Source organism: Pseudochaenichthys georgianus, chromosome 19 (genome assembly GCF_902827115.2).
Source record: "Pseudochaenichthys georgianus chromosome 19, fPseGeo1.2, whole genome shotgun sequence".
Lineage (NCBI taxonomy): Eukaryota > Metazoa > Chordata > Actinopteri > Perciformes > Channichthyidae > Pseudochaenichthys > Pseudochaenichthys georgianus.
This window is the reverse complement of record NC_047521.1, coordinates 20,392,751-20,419,713: the sequence shown is the minus strand read 5'-3', so window position 1 is coordinate 20,419,713 and position 26,963 is coordinate 20,392,751. Positions and strand designations below refer to the sequence as shown.

At 42.5% G+C, this 26,963-nt stretch overlaps 2 protein-coding genes across 3 annotated transcripts; one reads left to right on the top strand and one right to left on the bottom strand.

The window, feature by feature from the left end:
• Positions 1 to 6,266: 6,266 nt before the first annotated feature.
• Positions 6,267 to 13,906, top strand: adprh (ADP-ribosylarginine hydrolase). The gene is made up of 8 exons (XM_034107248.1): positions 6,267 to 6,653; positions 7,491 to 7,605; positions 7,702 to 7,810; positions 8,141 to 8,239; positions 8,319 to 8,424; positions 11,401 to 11,667; positions 12,363 to 12,577; positions 13,243 to 13,906. Exons 1-8 carry the CDS (start codon positions 6,616 to 6,618, stop codon positions 13,389 to 13,391), a joined length of 1,098 nt encoding a protein of 365 aa, XP_033963139.1. The 5' UTR covers positions 6,267 to 6,615; the 3' UTR covers positions 13,392 to 13,906.
• LOC117464679 (ataxin-2-like protein) lies at positions 13,903 to 26,787 on the bottom strand. 2 transcript variants are annotated; one of them, XM_034107246.2, is made up of 23 exons: positions 26,078 to 26,787; positions 24,998 to 25,037; positions 24,395 to 24,451; positions 23,895 to 23,966; positions 23,565 to 23,724; positions 23,107 to 23,228; positions 22,851 to 22,942; positions 22,112 to 22,348; positions 20,554 to 20,942; positions 20,386 to 20,466; positions 20,175 to 20,288; positions 19,908 to 19,988; positions 19,667 to 19,728; positions 18,959 to 19,254; positions 18,787 to 18,856; positions 18,417 to 18,551; positions 17,946 to 18,009; positions 17,629 to 17,804; positions 17,084 to 17,225; positions 16,116 to 16,225; positions 15,551 to 15,730; positions 14,740 to 14,908; positions 13,903 to 14,579 (listed from the first exon to the last, which is right to left on the bottom strand). In XM_034107246.2, exons 1-23 carry the CDS (start codon positions 26,200 to 26,202, stop codon positions 14,530 to 14,532), a joined length of 3,024 nt encoding a protein of 1,007 aa, XP_033963137.1. In that variant the 5' UTR covers positions 26,203 to 26,787; the 3' UTR covers positions 13,903 to 14,529. The 2 variants fall into 2 exon arrangements, with proteins under 2 accessions (XP_033963137.1, XP_033963138.1); XM_034107247.2 differs by having other exon boundaries at positions 13,903 to 14,489.
• Positions 26,788 to 26,963: the final 176 nt, after the last annotated feature.

The window sequence follows — 26,963 nt, the reverse complement described above, 5'->3', positions numbered from 1 at the left end:
AAAATCTAGCTGCGAGTCGTCCTATGTTAATATTAGAGAACGTATTATGAAAAATAAAAATTGCACCTTTGAGCTGGGTAAAGTTAGGACAGAAGAGGTGGAAAAGTTATTGTTGGCAATCAATAATGATAAACCACCAGGTATTGATAACTTAGATGGTCAGCTATTAAAGAATGTAGCCAAGTTCATTGCTGCACCCATCTGTCATATTTTTAACATGAGTCTGGAAGGTACATGCCCGCAAATCTGAAAAGTAGCTAAAGTTATTCCACTCCCTAAAAATGCAAAGAATGCCTTCACTGGCTCTAACAGCAGACCAATACGCCTGTCACCTGTTCTAAACAAACTACTAGAACAAATTGTATTCAATCAAATACAATGCTATTTTTCTGTTAACAGTCTGATGAGTGAGTATCAACATGCGTATAGAGAGGGTCACTCAACAGCCACAGCATTATCACAAATGACAGATCAATGGATGAAAGAGATTGATGTGAAGAAAATGGTGGGAGCAGTACTATTAGATTATAGCGCTGCCTTTGATTTGATAGACCATAGCATTTTACTTGACAAATTGGAGTGCTATGGTTTTGCCCCAAAGGCGATATCATGGCTAGAAAGCTATCTATATAACAGAACTCAAAGTGTATACTTTAATGGCAGTATCTCTAGTGCTAGATGTGTTGCAAGTGGAATTCCACAAGGAAGTTCACTAGGTCCTTTACTCTTCTCAATCTTTACAAATGATTTTCGATTAGCTCTTGAAAAAGCACAAGTCTCCATGTACTCGGATGACACGACAATATATACACAGGCTCCCACAATCGGTGAGATAACTGATATTCTGAACGAAGAACTGAAAACAGTAATGGAATGGGTGACCAGCAACAAATTAGTGGTCAACATTCAAAAAACAAAAAGTATTGTATTTGGCACAAATTACGTACTAAGGTCTAAACCGCAGTTGAATCTGATGCTGAATAATGTAGAGGTTGAGCAGGTGGAGGAAACAAAGCTCCTGGGACTCATCCTAGTGAACAATTTATCATGGACGATACACATAGAGTCAGTGGTGGCAAAGATGGGGAGGAATACATCTGTCATCAAGAGGTGCTCAGTGTTTTTACCACCGCAACTGACAAAACAAGTCATTGAGACTCTAGTCCTTTCACAACTGGACTACTGCTCAATGATCTGGTCAGGGGCAAACAAGAGGGACCTGGGAAAGCTGCAACTGGTTCAAAACAGAGCAGCTCGGCTTGCCCTTAGGTGTACACCAAGACATAATGTAAACAAAATGCATGTCAAGCTCTCCTGGACATTAGTCACGGAGAGGCTGATGGTATCACTCCTTGTCTTTTTGAGAAACATAAATGAGCTGAAACATCCAACCTGTCAATATAAGCAACTTACACCTAGCTCTAACATCCATACATATAAAACGAGACATGCCACAAGAGGTTGCTATCAAATCCCTAAAGCCAAAACAGAGTCTATGAAGAGCACAGTGCTGTATAGAGCCATGGCTGCATGGAACACACTGCCACATCAGATTTCTAAAGAAACAACTAAAGCAAGCTTCAAAAGACGATTGAAGAGGCATCTAGAAGCCCAAAGATTGTAAATTACACAAGCAGCAGACAGGTTATGGTAAACATACAGCAGCACACTGATTCATATAGGTTTTTTAAACACATGCAGGAATATGGTACTTTCGCTAACATAGACACACACACAGCCTTTCACAGTTATGATGAGGATTGTATTTGTTTAGTTTGTTTTTACTCTAAAAGAAGCGAAGGGAGACATTTGTAAAATCACTATTATTATTATTATTATTTTTTTTTTTTTTTTCTCTCCAAGGAAATGGGGAATCAGAAAATAAGCTGTATGTGATGGTTGATATGAAAGTCACGTACACGATTTGTATCATTGTCTTGTAATGTACTATCGAATGTCATGTTGTATGTTATTTGTGGACCCCAGGAAGATTAGCTGTTGTTATGCACCAGCTAATGGGTATCCTAATAAACTATAAACAATAAACTATAAACTATAAACTCTCCTGCTGATGTTCAGGTGTATATCAGTATGTAGTATCTCTACAATAAAGAGTCCTCTCCTGCTGATGTTCAGGTGTATATCAGTATGTAGTATCTCTACAATAAAGAGTCCTCTCCTGCTGATGTTCAGGTGTATATCAGTATGTAGTGTCTCTACTTTAAAGAGTCCTCTCCTGCTGATGTTCAGGTGTATATCAGTATGTAGTATCTCTACAATAAAGAGTCCTCTCCTGCTGATGTTCAGGTGTATATCAGTATGTAGTATCTCTACAATAAAGAGTCCTCCCCTGCTGATGTTCAGGTGTATATCAGTATGTAGTATCTCTACAATAAAGAGTCCTATCCTGCTGATGTTCAGGTGTATATCAGTATGTAGTATCTCTACAATAAAGAGTCCTCTCCTGCTGATGTTCAGGTGTATATCAGTATGTACAAAGTGAGTAAAGAAAAGTGCTTAAAAATGTTATTTTGTTTACCAGGTTAACCGTTTACCTCTCTTTTAATTATTTATGCTAAGCTATGCTAACTGTCCCTGGTTGTAACATCACATTATTAACAGACAGATATGTTATCACTCCTCTAACTCTCAAAAATAAACAAAATGAGTGTAATTCCCAAAATGCCACCCAACCCTGAAATCAATCTGCAACCCAAGCAGCAGTGAAATTGAAAATGTCCAAAGTTTTACAAACACGGAGACTTTGAGTCAAAGTTTACAGTAGGCTATACTGTCTGGAAGTTGCAGGAGAAACAGAGCCATAGTGACACATCCGCACACACTCACGTCAGCAATTACAGATTCCCGTATGCGCGCACACACACACGTACGCACGCGCACACACACACACACACACACACACACACACACACACACACACACACACACACACACACACACACACACACACACACACACACACACACACACACACACACACACACACACACACGCACACACACAAAACTGACTCACTCAGACACTTGTTCCCTCTGCTCCCATACACGCACAATTGCATACACGCACAACACAGCACTAAACACGCATTGACACCCCCCATAAACAGCGTTAAATCTCCACCACATACATCCCCGATTGTAATCCGCCAGCCAGTTGCTAGGCAACGCTGTAACTTGTAATAGCACTCATGGCCCGCCGCATGTAGGGTGGTGGTAAGGGTAAGGATGGGGGAGCCGGGTGAGGAGGTTGTGAGTTTTTTTTTTTTTTAATTTAGAGGTATCTACTCGTGGGAGAATGGTGACGGTCGCTGCCACTGATGGAGACTTGATAGCTCCTCCGACCACCAAACCATCTCAGCAGCCATCTTGGGACCCAGGAGTCAACACTGAGGCTATTTCTGACATTTCTACAGGAAGGGTTGCCTTGTGAGATGAGGGGCAGAACAGCAGGGACACATGAGCAGACATATCTTGCATTTATTCTTGGAGTATGTTCTGACAGGGGTAGGAGATGGGATGGGTGAATCTGAAAAATATGACATATTAAAACCAACTAGGTCTGCAGCCAATAAGCAACTTTTTCATGTGTTTTTTAAAACAATGCACATAAATTATAATTATAATAACAATTGATAGCGGCACAGTGCCAACCTCTGTTATTGCTTATTAATTGTTCTTGTCATCTTTAAAAGCTCCATCACCCAAATGTAAATCGGCCTTAAAAATATATCTATCTTATTTTCTATTCCAATCTTTTTTATTTTCTTAATTAATTAATTATTATTAAATTCCAGAAAACAAGACAAATACCAAATATAATCGCTCAGATTCTAAGACAATGTCTTCAAATTTTCATTTTCTTATACGACCAATAGTCCAAAGCCCCAAAATGTTAACCTAAGTTCAGTTTCAGTTTAATATTACAGGTGATAAATAAAACCTCACGTTGGAAGTTGGATTTTCATGTAAAAAATTGCTTAAACAGCTAAGAATTATTATTGTAGCTGAATTAAAGAGTTTGTTAATCATTTTAGCTCTCCAGAAATAAAAAATGTATACTAATTTATAAATCCCATCCCGAGCACTCTGCTACACCTTTGTGAGAAAGGCTGGATGTTTCTAATCAAACACTTTCACACTGATAAATGTATCATGTTGGAGGAATTTGTAAATGTGTGTGGTATTGTCTAATCCACTGGGGAGGAAGGAAGTTTGATTTGGTTGCAAAGCTGCATCGATCATCCTCTTTTGGGGCAGAAATTGCTGCCAACACATCACACAAATGTGATATACTCTTCTGCTCCATCCCTCATCCCTAAGAGGCAACCTGGGAGCAAGTTTGTCGGGCTTAGTCAGGCTTCCTAACCCAACCACCCAAGTGGAGAAGCTGCGCTGCTCACTGGAGCTCAACTGTGCCAAAGGGGGCAATTTAAAAAACATTATAATCACATGAGAAGAAATGTCCCTGGCTTGATAATTAGTATAGAGGCGAGTGGAAGATATCTTTGATGCTGTTTGGTTTGTCTGCAGTGCATAATGGGCTTCTTCATTATTCCCTTTTTCCAGCTGTCTTCGAAGCACTTTCTAGAAGAAAGAAAAACCATCCATTCATTATTCATGCAGGTCTTAAGAGTAAAAGACTTTTATCAAAATTAATCCATAACCACTCATAATAGCACTGCTGTTCTCAAGTGCAGCAAAAACGAATCCGATTCGTGTTTGAATGACACACCAGTTGAAAGAATATGTTTTGTAAAATCTGGTCTTAATGCTAAGCTAACTATTTGACAGAAACAAGAGGTTATTCATCTTGTTATGTAACTCTTGATTATACAATAAATGTTGTTTAAATGTGTGTTGTGTGCAGCTTATCAATTTGGCTTTTTTGAGATTTTCAGTCAGCATCCAACCATCATTACTAACGCACTCACATGTGTTATTATCCTGTTTTGTTCTCAAACACACATGCTTAAAAGGCAGCAGGTCCCTCAGCTGCAACAATAGTGACAATGTCTGAACCTGTAGGCTCCACCAGAGTCCTCACATGGACCATTTATTCTTATTTCTCCTTGTGCCTTTCTCCATCCCTGCTTCATGGCCCCTGACAACTCATGTGACAAATAGCCTCCAGACGGCCTCTCTGCTGAAACCTCGGCTCCCCCCAACAATCTTTACGTCCTCTTTAATGATAATCGTGAGATAGCGAAGACTGACCGTGTGCATCAGCCATGGGGAATCACTCTCTGCCATCGGGATCCACCAGCTGCCTGTGTCAATCACCAAGTGTGTTTTCCAGGACGCTGTAAGTGTGTTGTCGTGAAACCATGCCACCCTGTGGAGGGAAACTCTCCAATAATGCTTTATTGGAAGTGATTTCCCTTTATTTTTCTCCTTTCAGCACTTGGTCAAAGACAGATGCTGTGTTTTATTCAAGGACGTGTTTGCAGGATGGATGCTTTCTGACAGAGACTGCAGCTTGGAGACAATCCTCTGGTGGATCGAGGGACTCTTTATTCTGCCACCGCCACCCTGCTGCACACACATCAACCCAGAAGTGATAGCTTAAGTGTGTTAAACATGCTAAGATCACTTCTGGTTGTCAAGGGAATAAAAAGCAGATGTCGTCTTTCTGTGCAATCGGAACATCCTGTTCAGCACCTGAGGCTGAGATGTAGTTTTTGGATGTGATCAGTGACTCTCGATTTATAAAACCAATGAATGTCTTTGGTTGTGTCTCTTAGGGTGAGACACTATAGGCAAACCACTCTTTTTAATGCACTGAAAACATCAAAAGTACACATAAACAGTGGTGGAAAGTAACTAAGTACATTTACTAAAGTAGCCTACTGTACCTGATATAATTGTACTTTACATCAAATGGAGTATTTCCATTTGATGCTACTTTATACTTCTACTCGGCTGCATTCCAAAGGCATATCATACTTATTAGTCCTTTCAAAGTGTCCTTATTATTCAGTTTAGTGATTTGGAGTCATTTAGTCACATGATATTAAAGCTACTGAAAAAAAAAATATATGGCACTAATGTGCAAAATCTGTAATTGTAAGACAAAGTGAACATTAAATGTGTATTTGGTCAATACTCAAATATATTTCGACATGCATGAGAATTGGTTTATAAAACGTTAATGTGTAAATGTGTTCAATCTTTATTTTTTTCAGACCCAAAACAATGACAAAGGCGTGTTTCTCGGGGAAATCGTTACATTTTCAGCTTGCTACATAGATTAAAATGAATGAAAATCTATGAGGTGCAGCTGTGTATATCAGTCAATGTTACTCTGCTGTTACAGAGACGATTGCCATTTGTTTTATGTGTCCATTTTGCCAGCTGGAAAGCAGCCCTTTAAAATAGCTTTGCAGCTGCGCCTTTTTTTAGCCTCGACGTTTTCTGCGAATTCACCCTTTCGACCAGGGTTTGGAAACTAACATACTCTTGTGAATAAAGCGGTTGTTTGCTACAGGCCTTTCCGAGCTGAGACTGAGTAATATTGGCCACTCACAAGGAGAGGGTGAGCAGTGTGCAGAGCTCCAGGCTGAGCCCCGGTGTCCGGTGCTCTGTGTGACCGCTAGTGATGCCTGATACTGCGGATCGACGCGCTGCAATGGACCGGTGAGACTTCCACTGCTCGGGGGAGGGGTTTCCTGCAGCAGCATGTGAAATATATTAATGAATGACTCTCATATCAAGCCACAGTATTCTTAACGTTCAAGATGAGATGTTTAGGCCTATATGTTTGAATCTACGGTTATAATATGGCTAGGCCAACGAGTTTACGTGATATGCCTGGCATAAGTGTATATCTTTACAAAAAAGGCGTTTATTGCATGCTTCGCTATAGACAACGCTGCTGCATATCAAGTAAAGACATCGCCAGTTAGAGATGTTAGACGTTACTTTATATGATCATCCCGGCTTTACGACTCGTTATTGTTGGTTGGCTTGGACGAGGTGGCTTTTATTGTAAAAATAAATAATCAAAAAAGTCATAGTAGGCTGTAGCCCATGTAGAACATTGTGAACAAAAGCAATAGTTTATGTCAAAAGATATGAAGAGAAGATTATAGTATCAACAACATATCTTGAATATTTCGTTTAAATTTGAGAAAAAACATCATGTATATGAAAAAATTTATAGTATGTCGAAAATAAATCTTATAGTAGGCTATGTTGAAAATATTAACCAAAAAAGTTATAGTAAAGTATGGCAAGACATATCAGAACAACATACTATACTATTTCCATAAAATAAACTAAATAAAAACAACATCGTAAAACAAAAAACAGCATAGTATTGTATTTATCAGAAAAAAAGATATAGTATATAAAAAAAAAAAGCTCAAATATCCCCTTGAGTTGCTTCGTCATCTTATGTTGTCCTTCGGCTCAGGTTTACATAATGGCAGTCAGTTGTTAACAGAGCGTTAATTGAGTCTCTTGCCCCCTCAGATCTGCTACAGTGGAGCACTATAAGGCAGCCATGCTGCTGAGTGGAGCTGGTGATGCTCTGGGATACAGGAACCAGCTGTGGGAGTACAATGAGTCGGGACCGGCCATTCATCAGGTGGTTGCAGAAAGAACATAGAAATAAGTGCTGAAGAGAAACTGCCTAACCACTGCTAAAGGTATAATAACCCTCTGTTGTGTTCCTTTCTTACAGGAGCTGAAGGAGCTCGGTGGTCTGAAGAACATCAAGGCCGAGCTCCCTGATTGGCCGGTGAGCGACGACACAGTCCTTCATCTAGCGACGGCCGAAGGACTGGCAACTGGTGAGGCGCAATAACATTATCCCTCCTGCCTGTCCTTTGCTTGTTTTGTTTCCAATGAGGCGTTAACTTGATCGATCTGATAGTCGAAAGTGTTCTGTTTAGGCCTCATTGGAAATCACACCACACACCCCCCCCCCCCCTCATGACTAAAGGCTAAATCTAATTTCCAGTCTCTTCTTGATTTGCTGCTCTATTACGGCTCTGCACAAGTGGAAGGAAATGGTAGAAATGTCTACTTGACCTTTTTCTGCAATAGGGCAGCCATGTTAACATCTTTGAAAAGTTTATGAGGAAAGCATCTGCAGAAGTTAATGCTCGTCTCCCTCTCAGGCAAGGTTGGGGAGGACCTGTTGCATGATGTGGCGGCACGATATGTGGAGGGGATGAAGGACATGGAGGGGAGGAAGCCAGGGCCTTCAAGCATCCTGGGTGAGACAATGTCTTCCTTTTTAAATCAGATCACATTAGAAGTGGTTGCAGAGATCTGACTTCTTCTCTGCTCTTTCAGGAGTCTCCCAGCTGAAGCCCGGAGAGGAGGGGGGCTTCAGAGTGAACTATAACCCAGAGGGGACGGGCTGTGGAGCCGCCATGAGGTCCATGTGCATCGGCCTCAGGTAAGACACTCATCCTCACAATAAAAACATAATAACTCAGTCTGATTCGTATGCATGGCTGGGTTATTATTGTCTAATTGTCAATTATTCTGCAGTGTTGTTTTCCCGAGCAGAGGGAAAAGTAGAGGAAATCAAATCCATGTTTCAAATTGATTTCCATTTAAGTGCCGTTTCATTATTAATTTGGAATTCTTAATGGCATCTGTTCCTGCAAATAAAGGCCCCTGTTTTAGGACTGGGTTTAATTTGTTGTCTGAAATTCATAAATGTTGATTTTGTTATCTCAACTGACCATTTATTTACAAGTAAAATCAATGTGCTCTTCATTAAAATTCATTTGTAAAATCGATTTTCTTCATCTTAATTTCCATTCCAATGTATCTATTTCCTTTGTCCAATAATTGTATGTTAAATAGCTATATATTTTATGTAGCTTTAATGTTTTATGGTTCATGTAACATGGCTATACTTGTGGCTATGATTTTCTAAACCCCCAAATAAAATATGAATGATAAAATGGATGAAACACTTATCCACCCAAAGACATTAAAGAATCCAGACTCCCGTTTCTCAATGTCGAGTACACCTGCTGCAGAGCACTATTTCAAGTATACTACGTCATAGAGTGGCGCAGAATGCTGGGCATTTAACCAGCATTTAACCTGTTAAGCCCCGAGTCTGTTTTTCAGGTCTCAGGCTCGAAAATGACATTCCCAGAACTAATGACCATATCTTCCCTTCTAAAAGGGTTAAATTAATAATCTTTTTTCTAAAAGCAAGGTTACACCTGTGAGTTGGATGTAGAAGTATCAGAATCAATATAGATGTTTTTATTTTAAAGTAAATTCAGATTGAACACAGTAAAAACATTTAAATGATTGTGTCTGTCCAAAAAAAAAAAAAGTATTTATAGTGAAAACCACCCTTGAATGATGGGATGGTAAACTAAAAGCTTTAGGAATCCAAACTACAACATATAATAAGTACCCTGTATCAAGATCGATGCAAAACAAGTGAGATTTGAGATTTAGCACAAAAAAAACACTTCTGGGGTCATTTGGGTGGATTTGACCTATCTCTGGCCCCCCTTGCTCGATTTTGCTGATTGACATCTCTTTCTAACCGTCAGAGCCAATGGAATCGAGGGGAACTCCCACATACTCCTTATTTGGTAATGTGTGTGAGCCTGCCGCACAGCCAAGACCGGAAGCTGCGATAACTCTGGTGGCTACCATTAGTAGCTAACTTTTACTCTCCGATTTTTACATAAAAATGGAATTATGGATTATAAATAAAAAAAATATTACACAGAAACTTTATCAACCAATGGATTAACCGATTCAGCCGCGTTTTTTCTCGTTTTAATGCCATTGGACAAGTCTTTTGATCAGATTAACAGCTACGGTGAGACGATCTCCCGTAAAAGCTCCATAAAGGTACGTGTTGTGATGTCTGTGTTTGCTTCCCCTGTCGCGAGTTCGGATCACTCAGTGATGATATATATATACCTAAATAATATGTAGAACCTCAGCTTTAATCAGATATCTTGTATGTGCAGCTACGATAGGTAATAACGGTATCTTTTATCTTGAGTTCTGTGCCAAAGTGCATTAGCATTTTTCGCTCAGGGGTAATTTAGATGCTTCTTATGAGACTTGTGTTTAGTTTTGGTAAAAATGGTTTGTATCGTCTGTTAGCTGAGATTATTCCCGTTAATCTGGTATAACACATGAATAGGTTCTTAAATATTAAGATCCCCTGAAAGACACAGTGTCGTGAAAAAAAAAAAAGGACCCGCCGAGGGGGACCTTGGGGCTCATGCATTTAAACAGTCCTTCGGCGCCACTCGATGACGTAGTATCCTTGAAATAGTTGCTCTGCAGCAGTTTCACTCGCGATTGAGAAACGGCCACAGACAGAAACGACTGTTTTCTGCCAAATGTGGCACAATAATGGTGATTTATTATCAGCTGCAAGAGGGAGGAGAGCATTACCGTAGTCCTAGCTGATGACATGAGGGACTTAAAAGACTCAGCTTGATAAAGACTCTTAATATGTTTTTGAAGTGAGAAAGAGTTGCCCTACTGAGGTTACGGCCGTGACTTTCAAAGTTAAGGTCAGAGTCCAAAATAACTGAGGTATGTGTGAATACATGTCCTCACTCTTGATTGTAAAATCTACAACATCCAATAGTATCTCAGGATATAATGAGGAAACTAATGATAAGCTAATAAAAAATCCCCTTATTAATCTACTGTTGCTAAATCTGTAAACTGTAGAGAAATATATCCATAGATTTTTCATATCCATAGGTTTCCAAGATCCCAGAAAAAGCTAAAATCTTGAGGTTGGGGAAGAGAGAATCAGAGGTTTTGACATTTTCTTCTCAAAAAATCATTAAAGTAAAACAACCAAACCGTTCTGATTCATTGTGTTTCTCAATGAATCCACTTAGCTCTAATCTCATCACGGTTGTCGATACATCGTCATTAGGAATCCATTGGATGTTTTTACAAAACAAGAAAACGAAGAGTTAGTGTTTCTCTGTCTTTGCTTCGGATGAGGCACAATAATAGGAACAAATTTAAGTGATGTAGAATTATTGACCGTCACAGCGCCAGTTGGTCTGGTCACCCAAGGACACGAGATAACATGACATTTCACTTTCAAATTGACATTTAAGGCACTCTGCTCTTTTCCTGAAAATAATTTATGATAAATGCAACAGTGGAATAAGTATACATTCTTTGATCACTGAGCAGCAAATGAATAATTTACAGATTTCCAGGTTAAAAAAAACAAGACGTGGAGTCCATTAAAGCATGCAGAGAAGTAATTACTATAAACAGTGTCCACACAGAATATAAATGCAGAAAACACTCTGCTGTGTGATGGACCTCATTAAGTAGAACCCTGCAGCTACATATCCTGCCTAATAAATGCTGATAATGACTTAAATACTTTGTCCCCCCCGAGGTATCCAAAGCCGGACCAGCTGTTGTCGTTGGTGGCGGTTGCTGTGGAGACGGGCAGGATGACCCACCCTCACCCGACAGGTTTCCTGGGGGCCGTAGCGTCGGCTCTTTTTACAGCGTATGCCGTGCAGCGCAGACCAATCACGACCTGGGGTCTGGGCCTGCTCAACGAGGCCTGTCCAATAGCAAAGTGCTTTGTTCAGGGTCGGGGCTTCGCTGTGGAGGAGACGGAGAGGGACTGGGACTTCTTCTGTGACAAGTGGCAGTGGTATGAGCTGCTGAGATTAAGCTGTCATGCTGTATTCAACATCATCAACTCTCCATTAACCTTTTAAAGCCTTAAGGTTAATAGATGATGGCGTGATATTTGTACTGAAATGTTATTGGTCAAGTTCAGTTCAGCAGCACTGAGCTCTTTTTATTGTAATGTAGTGCTCCTGAGGACAATATAAAGTACATATATTTATTTTCATCATTTAAAGGGCCCTATAATTCTCATTTGCAGGTTCATTTTGCGCTTTATGCCTCTTTTGACATGCTTTAATGTTCAAAAAGCTCTTTATTTGTCTCATACTGCCTGTGCTGCAGCACCTCTTTTCACCCTCTGTCTGAAACCAGAGCCCAGTCTGCTCTGATTAGTTAGCTGGCCGGCTCTGTTGTGATTGGTCAACCACATGGAGATGTTGGAGCACTAGTCAATAGAAGCTCAAGTGTTACATAGTGATGTCATTATGGTACAGAGATAAACATAGGAGTCAAATGGAGGCGTTTCAGGCAGGTGTGTGGAAGAGAAGCTCCCTCTGGAGGGAACTTTGATTTTAGGCTTTGTAGACCATTTACATGCACAAAAACCTATATAATACACTACTACGGTAAAGGGAAACCCCCAAAAACATAATAGGGCCACTTCAGAAAATCATTACATATGAGCATGTCAGGACTATCTCTTACCTCCGTCCTCAGGTACCTGGACACTAGGGGCATCTCCTGTGGGGTGGGGCCTGTGATCTGGCCCTCCTCCTACGGCCCAGCGGAGAGAGACGAGGACTACAAGAGCTTCAGCCTGTCGGGCCGGGCGGGGCGCAGCGGACACGACGCCCCGATGATCGCGCTGGACGCCCTGCTGGGAGCGGGGGGCGACTGGGAAGAGCTGATGAGCAGAGCCGGCTTTCATGGGGGTCAGAGATATTTTAAATGTGGCCTTTATGATGTTGGAGGCTGAGAGGAGTATTGCAATCACTTCTAATAATCTCACCAAAGCTTCAAACATTTAATTTAAACCCTTCACCTCGACATTTTCAACTTTAAACCTATACTTCTTTTTCACCTAAACATAGACTTCTAGCTCAGCCTGATAATCACAGCACCACTTCTTTTTACTTAATAATTTGACATTTTAAAATGTGTCCATACTCTTCTCTTGCATGAAGTGTCAGTATATGGCTGAAAAGATTTAATGGAAAAATGCAAGATTGACAACAGTTATAGCAGTGTGTGTATATATAGTGTATAACAATTTCCAAAAGTCTTGGCATGAATAAATTAGTCATATTATAGTATATCATTTAAAATGTCATATCTGTCATTAAAAGTCATATAGCATGACTAAAAAGAAAATTCAGAGTATAAGCCATTAAAAAAAAATACCTCATAGTATAAATATTTTTGCCATAGAGCATGACAGTTAATAGATTGTTTTTTGAAAGTATAGTGTAAAGGTAAAAAGTGTATATATGCCATGTCAGTCATACAATTGGCATGTTAAAAATTCTTTAGCATAAATTAGAACTTCCTAGTATGCTAAATTAATTAACATTGTCTCTATGGTTTCTTTCCGGCCCAGGCGACAGTGACAGCACTGCAGTGATCGCCGGCTGCTGCTGGGGTCTCCGGTACGGCACCCAGGGGGTCCCCGAGGGCAACTACTGCAACCTGGAGTACCGGGACCGGCTGGAGCGCAGCGGCGAGCAGCTCTACGCCCTGTCCCACTGAGGAGCAGACCCTGCTTCCTGACGTTCCGCACTGAGGGGAAACGAGGCCACACACACACACTGACACATCGACGGACAGCTGGGTGGCGCTCGGCCGTTCAGCGAACCAGAGCGATGACACCGAGCCACACTGGGGGGGGGGGGGGGAAGCGGAGTGCCTTACCCACCCAAAGAAGAGTCTCATCTGCCAGAACAAGTGTGCCTCATGACGCGGATGTATAAAGAGGAGTCCCCCTAGTGACCATTATAAATTAACATGCAGAATTACACCACTGAATGGAACAAATCCCAGCTAATGAGAAAGTGAAGAGAAGACAAAGAATCCCCTAAGAGGCAATTATGTCGTTTTGTCAGCCTGACATAATGGCAGTGAAGTATCGAGCTTCAAATTAAATGTGCAATGAAAAATAAATGTCTGTCTCATTAGAGTGGCTTCCTGCAGTGCAGAGCAGTAACTGGAACTGCCAAACACAATTCATGTTTCAATAAATTAAACAAACAAGGCTTTGAAGTTGAGTTGAAAACTTTATTTTTTGGTCATTGTTGTTTTAATATTTTTTTTGTCTTGTCCATTTTTAATAATTATATTGTCCTACAGGAGAGGAGAGGCATAGGGGTGGGTTTTAACTACTGGATCGAGTTAAAAAAGGAAAATGATTTGCTAAAAATCCCCTCTTCACATCCGTCCTTTCATGCTGTATTCACAAGAGCTCCGCGACAGTCTGTTTCCCATGTGTGTCATGGTACAAAATCCCACACTGCTGGAAGAGAGCGTCTGCTGCTGGTCTCCATCCGTGTTCCTTCCTCTCCGACTAGTCCGCCCCAAAAGGTGCCTCATCTCTCTGAAATGGGAGGAAGTTGGGGAGAAGAGCAGGATGGCAGCAGGGGCCGGACGCACCTTCATCATTCGAAATAAAAAGGTCCTCCTCATCTGGGGCTGACGCTGAGGTTTGAACTGATGAAGAACGCTACAGCGGGAGAATAAGGTGCTGTGAGGCTTTGTATCCTCCTCTCTCCTCTGCACTTCCTGTCAGTTTGTCATGTATAAGTCAGTCTGGGCTTCACATCCAGCAGGCAGTGGGGATGTTGGGGCTCATTCCTAAGAAGATTTAAGGAGGTGGGGAGGGGGCAGATGGGGTTTAATTTCCAGGCTGATGGAAGGGGGCAGGGTGCGTTTGAACCTGCATTGCTGTTGGAGGTAAACAGAAAACAGCAAAAAAAAAAAAAAACACATAAATGCTACTTCAAGGCACAGATGGAGAATGAATGAATGAATGGATGGATGGATGGATGGATGGATGGATGAATGAATGAATGATGGATGGACGGATGTAGCTCTGCACTCGTACCTTGTGGATGTCCGATGTAAAAGTGTTGGTGTGCTCCCTGCTGGGGGCCGTGCTGCGGGTGCTGTTGCACGGAGCCGGGGCCCTGCTGAGGGGGGGGCTGCAGCATCACTAACTGGGGCTGGCCGTGGTTCCCCTGGTGGTGGCCCGCCATGGCTCCCTGTACGTGGGCCTGGGGGACAGGAGAGTCACGTTTAGATCAGAATACGTCATTTTACCCAACAAATACTCATTATCAGCAGAGGGTAATTTGTTAAGGAAACTTATTACTGAAAACGCTCGTCAACAAGCTTTTTACCCATTATGAACTAAAGGAGGAAAAGACGTTGTCTAAATACTGCATAATGATCTAGTCTCAATAAATGTTTAACAAGACTCAAGTGTTCAAAAATAAGATCAATACTAAAATAACAATTGTTGACAAGAGAAGACGACACAAAGATGTTCCTTAATGCAGCATTTTAGAGAAAGGGCATTGTTGAGGAGGACCATGAGTAACTTCCTTTAGCTAAAGTTAACAATAAAAACTATGGAGTTCGAGAAAGAAATCAGTTTTGTGGCTCAAGTAGTCAAATGAACAATATAATCTGATAACCGTTTATCGGCTAGACTACAATTGTTATGGTTTTCTTTGCTTAAGGTAAGACTAAAACTGCCAGACACGGGACACTTGGGACAGGGTGAAGTTGTTTGTAGTTATAAAAACGTGGACATTTGAAACAGGATTTACTTAAGAATATCTAACTAAATGAACACTAACTTGCAGTAAAACATGAAAAGGAACAAAGAAAGGCTCAGCACCGAGGATCCTTACCTGTGTTAACTGGCCCAGAGGATAGGACTGTGGGATGCCCTGGTGGCTGTGGATGCTGTAGCCCTGGATGGGGTACGAGCCCTGTGGAGACGTGTGTCCCGGCGGCATGTTGGGGGGCGTCTGTGCTGACAGAGGACCTGAGTGGTACAAGGACTGGGGCTGGGGGCCGGGCTGGGCATTCTGAAAGGAGACCACAACGTCAAATCAAATCAAGTTTTATTTATATAGCACATTTATAAACGATTTTTGGTCGAGCCAAAGTGCTGTACATAGAATAAAAAAACATCAGAAGAGATGATGAATGAAAATAGCATGTCCCTAAGGCTGAATTCTCTGAAGGGTGGAAGCCCGGGCTAAACAGGCAACCCCTCCCCACATCTCTTAACCTTATCAAGCCTACATTTATGTAAATTGTTGTAGTATAGTATTATGATGGAGCCTTTTTTAAATGGGCCTGGTTTGTTCCTGAGTTATTCTGTCTTTCATAGACAAATCCAGACTCGGTGGATGCTCCCTCAGAGTTGGGACACATCAAATGTGTTTGGGTATATTTTGTGTCCTGTACCTGTCCGGGGCTCTGTGCAGCGTGCTGGGGGGGGGGCTGGTTTCCTGTCGGGGTGCTGGAGGGCTGGGGCTGATGCACGGCACCCGCGTGGTGGGCAAAGGACTGTTGAGCTACAGAGGGAAATAAGAAAGATGATTAATGTCAGAGAAATACTTTATATTGTCGTTTACTCTCAATAGGCGCTTTCACACCAGAGTACTTTTCCCAGTATAGTTACGAAAATGTGCGTTCACATGAGAACCTTTCCACCCCCTTTTCAGTCCCTGCTAGAGAGCAGGGACTTTCACGGGAGAAAAAGGTTCCTATGTCTGATTGGCTGGGCGGATTGCAAACCACGCCCCGTAAAACTCCCAAAAAGTTTTGTGAAGCCACCATTTTATTATCCTCGCATTAGCATTAGCCCAGCGCATAAACGCAGAGAGACTAACTTATGGCAACACAAGATAAAACATGGGAGCGGTGGAGATGAGGAGGTGTCGGCCTTTCTGGCGATTTACTAGGAAGGCTTCAGTAGAAGCTGCTGGGAGTTCCAGCAGCTTCTACTAAAGCCAGTCCCCAACTCTGGGGACTTCCGGCCGGGGACTTTGGGCGGCAGTATACGCCGTGAAGTGGTTTGCGGCCTGCCAGTAAACCCAAAGCAGAAGAAGAAGTGAAGTCAGCGGCTTCATTTGCATAATCCACCCCCAGGGACTTATTCCGGTGTGAACTAAGTACGGCAAAGTACTTGGTGTGAAAGCACCTAATGTTTTTTTGAGGCTCTTAATGAAAGTATGAAAATTACAAACATATGATAAGCTGTAAGTGTGTTTTGAAAATCTCTAAACTAAAAATGTCCTCATCAGATTGAAAAAAAACAAATTATAGGAGCAGGATGACTTCAAATAAAAATAAATGAATACTATTGGCTCATTCAGCGTTGGAGCACAGGCCCCTTGCAGAGATATTTAGGAGGTTTGAGCTCTACTCACCGTAAATGCCCTGCTGCTGCCCCTGAGGCCCTTCTCCCTGTGGAGCGAACTGGGGGCCTCCTGGGGGGCCCATGGCTTGTGGGTGTGGACCACCGCCTTGCCCTATCATCCTGGCTCCTCCTTGCAGCATAGAGTACATTGGCTGAAGAGAGGGGGGAACAAATCCACATATTTAAATACTAATCCCATACTGCCAGTCTTTTACGTTTTTAATAGTGAGGAAGATGCTACATGTTTTGGTTCAAAGGCTTCATTTTCTGGGTACCAAACTGTGAGGCTTCTTATAACGATGTATTTGTCGCCAGAGAGGGATTGTTGCGTAATATTCTATCCAGTTAACATTTAGTTTGTACAACCTGTGCAGCAGATTAAACTGCATCAGACATAAATATAAGTTTGTAAACACATTGAATGGTTTACTGAATGTCAGAGCAAAGTGGAAATGTGCCAACATATTCAGAGTAGCATAACAAGCTCTCAGAACAAACATTCAGCTGACCATTTAAACATTAACTAAAAAAAAGGGTATGAGAGGTCAGACTTACAACCTGTCCGGGGTAAGGGGACATGGCCTGGAGGACCTGCTGCTGGCTGTACTGCTGAGGGTTGTACTGCAGGTAGGGCTGAGGGTAGGGGGACGCCACCAGAGGGGCCCCGGCTGCTGAGGATGCAGCCTGCAGCATGGGCGGAGCCGAGTTACCATGGTCCGAGCGCTGAGCCACTGCACAGCGGGGCGGGGGGGGAAAGAGTTATTAAGACCACAGAAACATTGAAGGGAAAAAAGTACAGCTTTATTTGTCAAATGTTTAAATGGAGACTATACATTGAAACTACAGATCTGGAGAGAGAAACATGTGCTGACCTTTGGTCCTGGGGTATTTCCCCTGGCTGACTGCAGACATGGTGTACTGGTACATGGGTGGCGGCTGCGAGACAGAAATAATCAAGAGGGCAATTGAGAAAAAGCTGCGTTGTTTCCAAAACATTTAACAGGTTTTGTCAGTCAGTCAGTCAGTCAGTCAGTCAAAACTAAATAATTATCATTTTGATACTCAATGAATTGTTTTAAAATGTTTAAAGCAAAATGCCACAATATTTCTAATGTCAGCCTCTGAAACAATTATATTTTCTGGGTATTCTATAATAGCAAAAGGTATATTTTAAATGTCCAATATTGTACAGTCAAAATATGTGACAATCTGGTAAACTAAATTGCATTTTATTTGTACTTTTATTGACAAAAATGAGAAAGTGACAGAAATAACCGTTAGCTGTAGACCTAAACAAATTTGAAAACAAATAAAGAATATTAATTTATAATTTGCTGAAGTACCTGCACAGGGTGGATCTGTGACACATAGGAGAGGTAGGGGGTGTTGTACAGGGGTCCCTGCCCCCCGGGGTGCTGCAGGAGCACGGGGCTGGGGGGAGTGGGACGAGGCGGGGTGGGCGCTGTGTTGGGCTTCACCTGTAATAACACAACCATGTCACTTAGCTAATCACAGGCATTTCAACAAATCTTATCATTCAACATTAGAACAATACGTATTTGTACCTAAGAATAGTACTTTTTTTATGCATAGCTTATGACTTCGACTTTATAAAATCCACTCAGTACTCAAGTGCTCTATATCATACTCTTGTTTTAGTATAGTTCTTATTTTCTAACATTTCAAGCATTCAGCAGGAACACATTGGCTTACCATGGGCATTGGACTTTTGATAGGGTTGAACTCCTTAGCGTTGGGGTTTAAGGTTGATTTCTTGACTTGTCTGGAAGATATAAAGAAAGAAATGTGTTAACAATTATTAATCACAATAATATAAGCCATTAAAACCAAACTGTTTAACAGTGAAGAGTCTCTCAGAACTCACTCTGGCATGCCCTCCGGACGCTCCGCAGACTCAGGCCTGGAGTCCTCGCTGCCCGGGGTCCTGGCTGGCTGTGGGGTGGCCGGTGAATGCCGGTCTGAAACAGTGCCAGATGTGGAGTCTTTAGCGTCTGCAGCAGGGGAGGGTGAAGGCTGAGGCTGGGAAGGACCCGAAGCTTTGGGCTCTGATGAAGCGTCTGAGGGCTTGGCTCCGCCGGGCTGGGTGACCTCGCCAAGGGAGGGTGGGTTCGCTGTCGCTGGGGAGCTGGGCGAGCTCGCGCTGCCTCCACTCGGCTGGAGCTGAAGACAAGAGCAGGAGATGGGGATTGAGTTTAGATGTTAAGAAGAATCGAGGTGTGGCAAAAAGGGAAACTAAGTAATGAAGATTTAAGAAGCAGATACATGTAATCTTATACTTAAATATTGTTTTCCATAACTTTTCCAGGTTTTTAATGACCGTAAGAACCCTGAAAGCTGCCAAATCTATTTAGCACATTTCCATGAAAACAGATTCCTAAAGAAACTTTGTTAAAAATTCAAGGCACAAGAAACTTGTCTGAATGTCTTGTGAGACTCACTAACGGTCACAACCAAGTGAATAAGAGAGATTTTAAAGGAAATCATTGTTCATCGGGGATTTCTCAGGTTGCAGCTTCTTGATTCGTCACAGATGTTCTAATTTCACACTTCACAGAGGCAACTGAACTCTTACCCTGAATTCCTTGCCAAATTTCCGCAGTTCCTCAATCTGAGACCTCTGCTGAACCGAGGGAACTGGTGGAAGAGAGAGAGAAACAAATATGAATGGAAATGGAAAGATTTAGAGAAAGGCAAAGTTGGGGCATGTTTTCAAAAACACAAAGAGCACACAACTATGAACATGTGGATTGAATATCCTCAGATTTATGTGTGCATTTAATGTAAAAGACTGATTTCCAGCCTTATACACACACCTTTACTACTCTTGCTGTCCTCTGTGCCGCTCTGGCTCTCAGCGGCACGTTCCTTTGCAGCGTTGCCAAGGATCTCGTTCACTGTAAAGACGAGACAAACGGTAAACTAATTAGTTGGTGCTTCATTAGATTCCACCTTCAATACCAGTCGCTTACTGCCACCAAGTGACGGTCTTCTTGATGAGGCTCACGTCATTATGGACAAATGGTTTTGACTTTGATATTTAACTCCGTAACAAAAGCAGGAGGCCAGTAATCAGACCGTACCATCGACAGGGAAGAGAGGGGCTGGGCCAGACATCTTCTGTGGGGGCATGGAGACAGACGATGTGTCCAAATAAGGCGTGTCCTGGGAAGAACCTGATTTAGGAGAGCGAGAAGCTGCAAGGACAGGAGAGGGAATAATACAAGTTAGATCTCAGACAAAGTGAATCAATAATATAATAGTGGTTTGGTAAGAGCAGCCGACAGAACGTACTTGAGGACTGAGAGTGTGATGAACGGACTGTTCTGCTCGACTGCGGAGGTCTTTGGGCTTTCGGAGATGTTCTGCTAGACACTGAAAGGCAGAAAATAAAATCTTTTCAATCTGTTTGAAATTCAAACTGCCTTTATAAAAATGCTAAGATGCTGTTCAAACACTCACCTCCATTAACAGGCCTGCCAGCGTCAGACAGCGAGTGTGGGAGTGAGTGGGAATGAGGGACTGTGTGTCCGTGTGGTGCGGGGGGGCTGGAGGGGGATGGAGCAGCGGATGCTGGTCCTCCGGCAGAGGCTGGCGTGGGGCCAGGGCTCGGAGCGTAGGCCCCGCCGCGGCCCGACAGAGGGCTGTTCCTCTCAGAGGGGGAGACGCCAGACTGGGGCCCGGCGGCAGAGGGCAGCGGGGGTCTGGGGGAGGATGAGGATGGAGGGTTGGAGCGGTATCCTCCGCTCAGACGGGCGTGAGGTGGCGGCCCCCCGGGACCTCGCTCAGATCGGTCCCGCTCTCGGTTCATCTCTCTCTGACGCTGAGGTAATGGAATGTACTTGCCATCCCTGTGAGAGCAAGAGAATATGTGTCACAGACGGACACAACATGTGGTTGATACAACAAATATCACACTGTAAAAACTGACTGGTGCAACGAAACATGACGAGTTCCGGCTCAATCAGCTGTTTGATAGAGTGGATTGTATGCAGGGTATATCAAAGTCAAGTCAAAAGCCGCGTTCACACTGTGGTACTTTTCCCACAAAAGGTTCATGCGAACTTAGTTCATGATCGCGTTCACACCAAAAAGAGCCGGTACTAAAAGTAGTTCATTCGAACCTTTTTACCCCCTCGAAAGTCCCTGCTAGAGAGCAGGGACTTTCGAGCGGCTCTTTTGTGAGAAAAGAGCTATATTTCTGATTGGCTGGGCGGATTGCAAACCACGCCCCGTAAAACTCCCAAAAAGTTTTGTGAAGCCGCCATTTTATTATCCTCGCATTAGCATTATTAGCATTAGCATTAGCCCAGCGCAGAAACGCAGAGAGACTAACTTATGGCAACACAAAATAAAACATGGGAGCGGTGGAGATGAGGAGGTGTCGGCGTTCTGGCGATTTACTAGGAAGGCTTCAGTAGAAGCTGCTGGGAGTCCCAGCAGCTTCTACTGAAGCCAGTCCCCAACTCCGGGGACTTCCGGCCGGGGACTTTGGGCGGCAGTATACGCCGTGAAGTGGTTTGCAGCCTGCCAGTAAACCCAAAGCAGAAGAAGAAGAAGTGACATCAGCGGCTTCATTTGCCTAATCCACCCCCAGGGACTTTTTCTGGTGTGAACGCGATCTCTACTTAGTTCATGCGAACTAAAGAGTTTGCATGAACTAAGTTCGCATGAACCTTTGTGAGAAAAGTACCGCAGTGTGAACGCGGCTATTGTCAGCTTTATTGTCAAGAATTATACATGTTGTACATCCAGAAATCTCGTTTCTCGAGGTCCTACAGTGTGACATAGATACATCAAACAACAACAACAAAACAAAAAGGGCCTATATGCAGGACTCCTGAAGTTAAATTGAATACCTTTTAAAACCTTTTTTAAGACCCTTTCCATACATTTTAAGACCTCATTGCCACTCATCGTAGTTTAAAATTATTCACCACAGCCTTGTTGGAATATAATTTATAATCTAGGATATGACACTATAACTCTACAGGCCCCACAGACCAGCAGCCCCCCTCACCTGGTGCTAGCTCCAGGGCTGTCTCGGCCTCGCTCTCGGGGGCTCTCGCGGCCCCTCTCACGATCGTTGCCGTCTCGCACCACAGCGCTGTATTTGTCCTCCTCGCTTTTGCCTTCATCATTTTCCAGGCCGACGCGATGCCGATACTGCGGGCTCGACTCGATCTCACAGGCCAGGCGAGCAGCGCGGGCCTCCCTCTGCCGAAAGTTGTCTGAGTTTCCCTTCTCCAGCGGCACACTGGAGCAGGAGAAGGAGAAAGGAGCGACAAAGAACAAACAATGAGGGATACAGAAAGCCTTAAAACTGTTCAGTCAGACAACTCACATGTTTCTTAATATGTTTATTAGAAGCAGCATAGTTTGAGTTTGGCGTCTAGGCTCGGGCCTCATCACTCCACAGATTTACAAAGAACATGAGTGATGATTAGATAACTATCCCCCGAGCCTACAGGTGGAAGCTGGGGTGGTGGGGGGGCAGGCGAGCAGCAGCAACATGAAACACAGCAGCAGGAACATGGACGCAGCAGTAGCAAGTGAACACAGCAGCGGTAGCATAGCGAGGCAGGAAGACCTGGCAGCGGCATGTTTAGGAGAATGTGTTTGGTTGGTTGTAAGAGGTGCGTCACGTGTTCTCGAGTTGACTGCCTGAACTAGCTCGCAGGCTTCGCCCCATTTCTTGAATTCAAACTGAGCCCAAAGTATTGTTCATGTAAAACGTATGAATTGAAATGGCTACTTACGTATACATGGAAAGGCTGGAATCGTATGTTGACGTGACTCCATATTTCACTTCATTGTAGCGGAACATCTCGTTGGCATCCCAGCCATTGGACTGAAAAGACAAATATAAAATAAATCAGGAAAATTGTTAAGTGCATTAAGCAGAAGTTTCTTGTGGTTTAATAATAATAATAATAATAATATTAAAACATTTCCGAGTATGGGTATTTATATCATCTTTGTTTTTTGTAGTGTTGAAAAGACAGAGCGACTCACTGGATCTTTCTCCAGATCGAAGCCCTCTCCATTGCTCTCTCCGCCCTCCCATCTCTGCAGAACCTTCTCCTTGTGTTCTCCGTTGACACGAGTGGAGCTGATGGCCGTGTCTGTGAAGGTGTCTAAAACCATAGGAATAAAAGTAGATTAGACCTTTCTCAAAGTGTTTCATTTGGCACACTTAATCTACAGCCTGCAATCTGAGTCTAATCAATGAGTCTCAAAATAGAACATTAAAGAATGCTGACTTTTGACCATATATAGCCGAAAATCTATTATTCTCTCTTCCTTTTCTCAGATCAAATCCAATCTAGTCATGGCTAACATATCTATTTACTATAAATCAAGGACACTCTCAGCATGAACCAAGTCTAACTTTCACCACAAAAAACTGTTTTCCAGGAGGATAAATATGTCTATCCTTCAAATGTATTGCAGGTGTGTCAAGATGTTCGTACCTCTTGTGGCAAAGTTGAGGTCGACGTCTTTGCAGATCATGGTCACCAGGTCGGAGGGGCTGAAGATCATGGTGTCAGTGATGTCCTCCCTCCGTGGCAGAATTGATGTTGGTTCCTCCTCCTCACCGCGTTTGTGTACAGCGTCCACAGCCAACTCACACTATGGCCCAACATTAGAGATTTTAAGTCAGTGTTAACTTGCAGACAGGGACATAAAACAACTAAAGAAAGGCCATATTATTCATTGAGAAAAGTTAACAGTTATGCTGGCAGGATTACATGCAGAGCTTTATTTAGTTGAAAGTGGTAGGTTCAACAAGAGATTCTTACCCGAGAGCTGAGAGTCTTAAATACGCCTTCAAATACACTGCCGTTCTTCACTCTTATGTCACAGGTCGAACCCTAAGAGAGAGGGAGAAAGACTTTGTTTTAAAAACATATAAAAGCAGAAAAATAAGACACAAACAAAATGTATTTAGAAATGTGATACTTCCAAAACTCTACCAGCTTTTTGGGATTGAGTATACATATTTTGAAAACTGTATTCTGTATACTGTCCATGTTGTCAATAGTAACTATTTAATGCATCTGCTTTTATGAGATTTGGGTTGTCGTGTCAGAAAAAGTGCACGTCTAGTAATAATAAGGAGAAACACGACAGACAACTTGCAGCACAGTCGATCTTGAAAGAGAAGGACCATTAGAGAAGGTAAGTTACATCTTCCCTCCGACTAATATGGTACAGGTCAAAGTAGGTAATGCAAGTCATTCATTTGTCTTGAATAATCCATTCTGGTCTAATGACATTAATAACAAGTCTAATGACTTACCACAACAGCTGTGAGGAAATGAAGCATCCTAGCATTGTTGTACACACCCTCGAACACCTGCAGATGGGAAAACATGTTTTAGGTATTCATCAAGCAAAGTATTACAAATACATGACATTAAAAGATCAAATGATGATATTTAAAAAAGAAAAGGACCAACATTTGAAATCTTAACCAGTAAAACATATGTAGGTTGTCCATTGAAAGGGTAGGTGCTACATCAATACTCTCCTTTTATACAGGAAAACCACTTATGACGCACTCTAAGGAATGGAGGTTTAAGCCACAGTTACCCTTTTTAACCAACTGTCGTCACAGGTATATTCCTGGTAGTCAGACACATTTGGATTGTAGTCCAATGCACATGACATATTCTTTTTATATAAAAACCTCTCATCAGTGCTCTCTTGAAGAGGAACATTCAAAGGCAGATTTTCCATATATAGTTTAAAATCTTCGATAATGTATAAGATCACACGATAAGCATGTCACAATGGTGCGGAAATGGGACTTAAAGATAAGGATTGGTTTCAATATGGCCCTTTAGTTTTTAACATTGTGTACAATCTTATGCATGAAGCTTTTCTGAATCAGGATACTCACTGGAGATGACTGGAACGTTGGCTTTGCAGAAGCTCGGTTCCTGGGAAAAACAAAACAGTTAAAACATGTTTGTCTGCTCAGACAGTAGTATAACCTAAAAGCCGGCCGAGGCAGTGTCACATATTCCACATATACAACATATAGTTGAAAAGCTCACTTACAGGTCTGACAAGTCCCTAAATCAACATTCCTACTGCACTGAACACTTACAACGCAAACTTGGTAACTACAGTCACCTATTGGGAATTTATACTTTCTTCAAACTTTATTTATTGACGTATTCAACCTTTCTTGTGTTAGGTGTCATCCTGCCACCAATTTCACTTTTGGAAAAAAAATAGCATCATAAAAGATGCATTTTTCAATTATGTAATGTGTAGTATAATCTTAAAGAAAACTTAAATATTTGGTAATGTTTCATATGTAGCAGTTTAACTGATCCCTTTAAATGGATTACACCCAGAAGCTCAACATTTTTAGAAAAAACGTTTGAGCAACCTGTGTTTTCATACAGTAATAACATGATTAGATCAATCAGGATAGTAAATACGTCCACCATGAACAATAAACATAAGAAATGTCTTCACTGCTAGTCACATACACGCTTGCAAAACAAAGGCTGGAAAGAAGCTTGCAAGTGTTTCGTAAAAAAACACACATCTCAGAGATTTTAGGACAGATATAACATGGTGATGGCCTCAATATAACATCGATGTTAAGTACAATGTTTCTACAAGATACTTTATTGGCTAAAAATGCATGTTTGTTGTCAATGCTATATTGCACATAATCCACGTCTCTTTTCTGGCACTGACAGGCCATATACACTTTGAATAGCTTTTTTGCTGATTTGCTTCTCACTGCTTTCACAAAACCTGGATCCACCTCAGCATTTAATCTGGACATTCCAATTGGTTAACAGTCCCTGTCAATCTAACATGAGCTAATCTGATTGGCCTGGAAAGAAGCTCTATTTCCGAGACACACCCACTCGGCACACACCGCCTTAACCGGTAGGCCTCCAACTCACGGGACAATCCTCGGACTGGCCTGACAGAAAGCCCCCCACAACCCGCTTACCTCCCGGCCTGAGTCCTGCTGCCGCTGTTGATTCCGCTGACTGGAGCAGACATACCGGCGGGGCCCGAGGTTCCGTTGGACGCCTTTCTCCCGCCTGAGCCGGGTTGCTGCTGTGGTTTCAGCATTGTGAAGCACAAGGCTTAAGACACCAATAAGTGTACGCTCACTTATAAACACTGATACCTTTGGAGGTGAAGTTTTTAAGGCGAACTATCTTTAGTAGTATCACCTGTCCCGAGCGGAGCCGGTGTTTAACCTCAGGGATACCGGCTAGCTACTCTTGCTAAGTGAAGTCGCGTGTGGCCTAAAATGTAAAAGCGAATTTAAATTAAATTAAACATATAACTTAACAAACTACCCCGACTATCTTATCTGTTATCACGGTGGTTATGTCAAAGCAAGCGACTAGTGAAAAGACACGAGTTTTCGTGTGAGTACTTAGCACTAGCTCGCTAACTTAGCACTAGCTTGCTAACTTAGCATTAGCTTTGATCCTAAAGCTCACTTCGGGCGCTTTCCTCCGGGATTTACGTTCTTCTCTCGGTCGCGTCGCCTTGACTCCGGCACCGCTGACCTCTTCCGTTAAAATTTAAGCACTTGGTGTTACTGTCAGTTGCCCTATTAAGTTAGATTATTACAGGTTTCTTACTGAAAACCTGCTGCGGGTCGGTCAACACCACCTCTCGGTAGGTTCACTAGACTCAATCCGCGCGCGGCTGACCGGCTGGAAAGGGGGAGGGGGCGTTGACGTGCGCGTGCGCTTTTTGACCTAGTAGTGAGCGCGCGTACGTGGAGTCATGTGTACATTGAACTCCTATTTCATTAATTAGGATTTATCTCTCAGATATAAACAGAGGTGGAAGAAGTACTCAGATCTTGTACTTAA

Excerpts from the sequence above, each read along its gene's own strand:
- LOC117464679 (XM_034107246.2), bottom strand. The coding sequence starts at position 26,202 with ATGCTGAAACCACAGCAGCAACCCGGCTCAGGCGGGAGAAAGGCGTCC. Across the intron at positions 19,989-20,174 it reads CCCTCTCTTCCCTGTCGATG|TGAACGAGATCCTTGGCAAC; the intron begins GTACGGTCTGAT and ends TCGTCTTTACAG. Across the intron at positions 14,580-14,739 it reads TTACATCGGACATCCACAAG|CAATGCAGGTTCAAACGCAC; the intron begins GTACGAGTGCAG and ends TACCTCCAACAG.
- adprh (XM_034107248.1), top strand. The coding sequence starts at position 6,616 with ATGCCTGATACTGCGGATCGACGCGCTGCAATGGACCG. Across the intron at positions 8,425-11,400 it reads TCCATGTGCATCGGCCTCAG|GTATCCAAAGCCGGACCAGC; the intron begins GTAAGACACTCA and ends GTCCCCCCCGAG. Across the intron at positions 11,668-12,362 it reads TTCTGTGACAAGTGGCAGTG|GTACCTGGACACTAGGGGCA; the intron begins GTATGAGCTGCT and ends CTCCGTCCTCAG.